Source organism: Salvelinus sp. IW2-2015, unplaced genomic scaffold (genome assembly GCF_002910315.2).
Source record: "Salvelinus sp. IW2-2015 unplaced genomic scaffold, ASM291031v2 Un_scaffold1865, whole genome shotgun sequence".
NCBI lineage: Eukaryota > Metazoa > Chordata > Actinopteri > Salmoniformes > Salmonidae > Salvelinus > Salvelinus sp. IW2-2015.
In genome coordinates, this window is record NW_019943229.1 from 261,033 (window position 1) to 266,754 (window position 5,722).

General features: G+C 42.2%; 1 protein-coding gene across 1 annotated transcript in view; it reads right to left on the bottom strand.

The window, feature by feature from the left end:
- Positions 1-5,722, bottom strand: part of LOC112072257 (1-phosphatidylinositol 4,5-bisphosphate phosphodiesterase delta-1) — a 99,785-nt gene that overhangs the window by 32,110 nt on the left and 61,953 nt on the right. The window contains exons 3-6 of the mRNA XM_070439712.1: positions 4,612-4,840; positions 4,278-4,425; positions 2,296-2,338; positions 1,652-1,853 (exon numbers count right to left, since the gene is read on the bottom strand). Of these exons, the coding sequence (XP_070295813.1) occupies positions 1,652-1,853; positions 2,296-2,338; positions 4,278-4,425; positions 4,612-4,840 (622 nt within the window). The remainder of the gene's footprint in view (positions 1-1,651; positions 1,854-2,295; positions 2,339-4,277; positions 4,426-4,611; positions 4,841-5,722) is intronic.

Here is a 5,722-nt window from a genome sequence, read left to right on the forward strand (position 1 = left end):
AGGTGGAAAGTATGGCCAGCCGTGGAAAAATGCTTATTGAAATAATCGATTATCGTAGACTTATCGGTGGTGACAATGTTTCCTATTCTCAGTGCAGTGGGCAGCTGGCAGGAGGTGCTCTTATTCCCCATGGACTTCACAGTGTCCCAAGACTTTTTGGAATTAGTGCTACAGGATGCAAATGTATTTTTGATAAAGCTAGCCTTTGCTTTCCTAACTGCCTGTGTATATTGGTTTCTAACTTCCCTGAAAAGTTGCATATCGCGGCGGCTATTCGATGATAATGCAGAACGCCACAGGATGTTTAGTGCTGGTCAAGGGCAGTCAAGTGTGGGGTGAACCAAGGGCTGTATCTGTTCTTAGTTCTACATTTTTTGAATGGAGCATGCTTATTTAAGATGGAGAGGAAAGCACTTTTGAAGAGCAACCAGGCATCCTCTACTAACGTGATGAGGTCAATATCCTTCCAGGATACCCGGGCCAGGTTGATTAGAAAGGCCTGCACGGTGGAGTGTTTTAGGGAGCGTTTGACAGTGATGAGGGGTGGTAGTTTGACCGCGGACCCATTACGCACGCAGGCAATGAGACAGTGATCGCTGAGATCCTGGTTGAAGACAGCAGAGGTGTATTTAGAGGGCAGGTTGGTCAGGATGATATCTAAGAGGGTGCCCATGGTTACGGATTTAGGGTTGTACCTGGTAGGTTCCTTGATGATTTGTTGAGATTGAGGGCATCAAGCTTAGATTGTAGGACGACCGGGGTGTTTAGCATGTCCCAGTTTAGGTCACCTAACAGTACAAACTCTGAAGATAGATGGGGCGATCAATTCACATATGGTGTCCAGGGCACAACCGGGGGCCGAGGGGGGTCTATAACAAGCGGCAATGTTGAGAGACTTGTTTCTGGAAAGGTGGATTTTAAAAGTAGAAGCTCAAATTGTTTGGGCACAGACCTGGATAGTATGACAGAACTCTGCAAGCTATCTCTGCAGTAGATTGCAACTCTGCTACCTTTGGCAGCTCTATCTTGTAAGCCTTAGTGCTGCTGGATAGTAAGGTATGGTTAGTTTAGATTAGAGGTTGTAAAATATGGTTAGTTTAGATAAGAGGTTATAATGTATGGCTAGATTAGAGGGTGTAATTTGTGGTTAGTTTAGATTAGAGGTTGTAATTTATGGTTAGTTTAGATTAGAGGTTGTAATGTATGGTTTGATTAGAGGGTGCAATTTATGGTTAGTTTAGATTAGAGATTGTAATGTATGGTTTGATTAGAGGTTGTAATTTATGATTAGTTTAGATTAGAAATGGTAAATTATTGTTAGTTTAAATTATAGTTTGTAATGCATGGTTAGATTAGAGTTTGCAATTTACTTTTAGACTAGAGTTTATAATGTATGGTTAGATTAGAGGTTGTAAATTATGGTAGATTTGAGTTTGTAATTTATGGTTAGTTTAGATTAGAGGTTGTAATGTATGGGTAGTTTAGATTATAAATTGTAATGTATGGTTAGATTGGAGTTTGTAATGTATGGTTAGTTTAAATTAGATCCTGTAATTTATGGTTAGTTTATATTACAATTTGTAATGTATGGTTAGTTTAGATAAAACATTGTAATGTATGGTTAGTTTAGATTAGAGGTTGTCATGGTTACTTGATATAGGCCTCTGTGCTGCTGGGGCCTTTGAGCTGGTCTTCCATCAGATAGGTGTTGTGGGAAGAGCTGATAAAGTAGTGGTTGATTGGCTGGCTCATATCCTGGAACACCTTCTTGTGGGCGGGGTTGAAGATAGACCCCTCCTCCTGTTGCATGTACATCAGGAAGCCATCTTTGGTCATGTGATTCATATGCTTTGCTGGAGGAGGGAACGTGGGGGGGCAGAATGAATTAGGGGATTGGGGATAGCGTGGCCGTGTGGAATAGGCCTACCAGATATATATCATTTAGTTTATAAAGGAAAAGTGCTACAGAAATATTAAAGGTTGGACTATTTTAGCACATTCCTAGAACACCATAAAACGGTATTTTGTCATCCCATACTGCATCCTTAAGTATATGCTTCCTTATACAGTGACTTCATGTTTGTGTGAACTGAGCATCTCTCACCTGAGTCATCCAGCTCATATTGAGTCAGTGCCAGAGCAGCTCTAACCTGAGTCATCCAGCTCATATTGAGTCAGTGCCAGAGCAGCTCTAACCTGATCTATTCCAGCTAATATTGAGTCAGTGCCGCCAGCAGCTTAACCTGAGTCATCCAACAGTCAACTAATTGAGGTCAGTACCAGAGCAGCTCTCACCTGAGTCATCCAGCTTATTGATCAGTACCCAAGCAGCTCTCACCTGAGTCCATCCACCAGCTCATATTGAGTCCAGTGCCAGAGCAGCTTCTAACCTGAGTCAGCAGCTCATATTGAGCAGGCCAGAGCACGCTAACCGGATTCAATACCAGCTATATTGATTCAGTACCGGAGAGCAGCTCTCACCTGATCATTCCAGCTCATAATTCGACGTCAGTACCTAGAGCAGCTCTCACCTGATCCGATCCACTCATATTGAGTCAGTACAGACAGCTTCTAGCCTGAGTCACCAGCTTATATTGTAAGGTCAGTTACCAGAGCAGCTCACCTGGATCATCCAGACTCAGTATTTGAGTAGTACCAGAGCAGCCTCTACCTGAATCCAGCTGCTATAATGAGTCATGCAGAGCAGCTCAACTGAGTGACCCAGCTCAATATTGAGGTCAGTGCCACTGAGCAGCTCTAACCGAGTCATCCAGCTCAATTGAGTCATCGTGCCTAGAGCACTCTAAACCTGAGTCATCCCAGTCCTATATTTGAGTCAGTGGCCCAGAGCAGCTCTCACCTGAGTCAGTCCAGCTTATTATGAAGTCAGTACCTGAAGAGTATTTAATCACCGCCAACCTCCAAATTTTCTCAATTCACTCCTCTCCCTCGTCCAATTACTATTTCTTCTCAGTGTTGTTGGCTGTAAATGAGAATGTGTTCTCAAACTTACCGTGGTAAAATATGGTTAAATAAAAACAACAGAGCAATCCCTGCTACCTGATCGTGCATCGTTATTTCTTCGTATGAGTTTAAGCGTCCTCCAGGTGCACCTCACGCTGCTCATTGCAGCAGGACAGTTGAGCAGGTCATCGGCATCTCATCTGCCCCCGTGGTGGGCTGTCTTCTTGTACGATCACATGCATTCCTCCGGTGAGTCACAGTCATAGAAGTGTTTAAGCACCCTCCATGGTCAGAGTTGACGTGTCAACATTCTTACAGGACAAGGATTATTACAAAACAGTACTTTACTACCATTGACTTCTCTCTAGATGACATGAATGCTGAGCTGGCAGAACCGTAAATGAAACTGACATGCATACGGAACCTGAAGAACTGCATTAATTAAGAAATGCATGCTCTACAGTTGTAATCTTCTATAACAACCTCAATTGTTAGTCTTACCAACTCATTGTTAGTTCTTAAAACATCATTGTAAAGTCATTAGCAACTCATTGTAAGCTTCTATAACAACCATTGTATACTTATAACAATACTAAGTTTCACACCTTTGGTCAGCCTAGTTTAGTCATAACCTAAATTTTATCCATCATTGTAAGCTTCTTCATATGAAGCATGCATTAGTCATCTCATTGTTAAGTCATTAAACTACCTAATTTAATCATGTAACAACTCTGCATTGTCATAAGCCTTCATACCAACCTCATTGTAGTCATTAACAACCTCAGTTTAGTCCATTAACACTCATTTAAGTCATTAACAACCTCATTTTAAGTCATTCATACTCAACCTCAGTGTTATCCAATCAACAACCGTCATTGGAAGTCATGTACTAATCTCATATGGTAGATCATTCAACCCTCAGGAAGCATTAACAGACCGTCTATGTAACATTAAGACAGATGTTGTTTTGTTGAACGCCGAAATTTGTAATAAATACAACCCGTTCATGAAGTCATTACATACTAATTTTAGTTATTTTGTAACAACCGTCAGTGAAGCTTCTAACCATAATCATCAATTGTAAGTCATGAACAACCTCCATTGTTATTGTCATTACAACCTCAATTTATCAGTTATAATCAACCTTCATGTAGTCATTCGTATTGTGTAACTAATTGTACACCTAGAATTGTTAGTCATAATCACCTCATTTAAGCATAACATACCTCATTTGTTAAGTCATTAACAACCTCATTGTAAGTCATTAACAACCTCAATGTAAGTAATTAACAACCTCATTGTAAGTCAATGACCAACAGATATCCACTCACTGTAAACAGCAATTTAGCGTAGGTGTCGTCCACCTCGATGTTGATCTGTCGGAGGAAGTGTTTCAGCTCCTTCAGAGTCATCATGTTGTCATTGTTCTTGTCTGCTTTCCTCATACAGTTGAAGATCCAGCTTTAACACCTCCAGATGGAAGGATCAAACACTGAACAGAGATTAACCTTTGACCTAAGCACATTATAGATGGGAATACACTTTACTGCATAGGCTGAACAAATAGTTTCAGATGTGTTACTCTAAGTATCTAAACAACGTATTAGTTGTGAATTTCAAAGCAAGCAGATTAACGAAAGAGGATACTGCTCGCTCGTCTGCTGGCGGTTGAGTTTCTTCATGTTAGAGAGGATCTTCTCCAGACCGTTGACCCACTGCCTAGCCTCCTCCACCGAGGTCGCCACCAGGTCCAGGGTCCTCCTGCGGCCCTTAAAGATGATGGAGAAACAGAGGTCCTCCACGTGGGCCTCTGTGTGCTTCTTAAGACCCTCCGACTGACGGCCCTTACGCACAGAGTCTACGTCATCAATGGAGACTGAAAGGGTAGACAAGAGGGGGAGTACATATTCTTTTTAATTTAGCAGACAACCTTATCCAGTGCCACTCACAGGAGCAATTATGGTTAAGTGCCTTGCTCAAGGGCACATCGGCAGATTTTTCACCTTGACGGCTCAGGGATTCAAACCTTTTGGACCAATGCTCTAACCGCTAGGCTACCTGAGATTTGATAGTTCCTTGATTAAAACCAAAGAGCCTCAAGGTCCAGGCACCGTGTGATGACATGGCTATCACCAGAGCCTGTACCAATCATGTCTTTATCACATCTACCCCAGACAGAAACATATAGGAGAGGGTGGGTTTGATAGGACAGGGTGACAGAGGAGGGTAGGCAGGGTGTACCAGGCCCTCTTTCACCCATCTATCTACAGGAAAACACTGTGTTTCAATGTGACGGTGGACATCTAAGGCTTTCTGCCACTCACAGCACCCAACAGTGCAAAAGATAAAAACTCACACCAACCTACAACAGATAAAAACATGTCTGTCTATCTAGTCCGTCCATGCCCCCTATCTATCTACACACTTCCTTCCTTAACGGTCTATAGTTTATGTGAGAAGCAGCTCCTTCCTACACACCCTGACAGACCTAGTCCCTGGTGTCTACTGTACTCTACACTATCCGACTGTTGTTTACTAAATACTTGATTTGGCCAACCAGACACATTCCATGGATTTTTGGTTTGGGTAATACTGTGGTTAACAGAACATTTCCAAGCCAACGTGAACTCACTTGACTGCCTTGCCGCACAGTTGAACTCTCTGAGGTTGCTCTGAACTATGAATAGGGCCTGCACAGTGTGACTTAATGTGCATTTACATGGTGTGTTTTCACTCTGTCACAACATGACATAGTAAG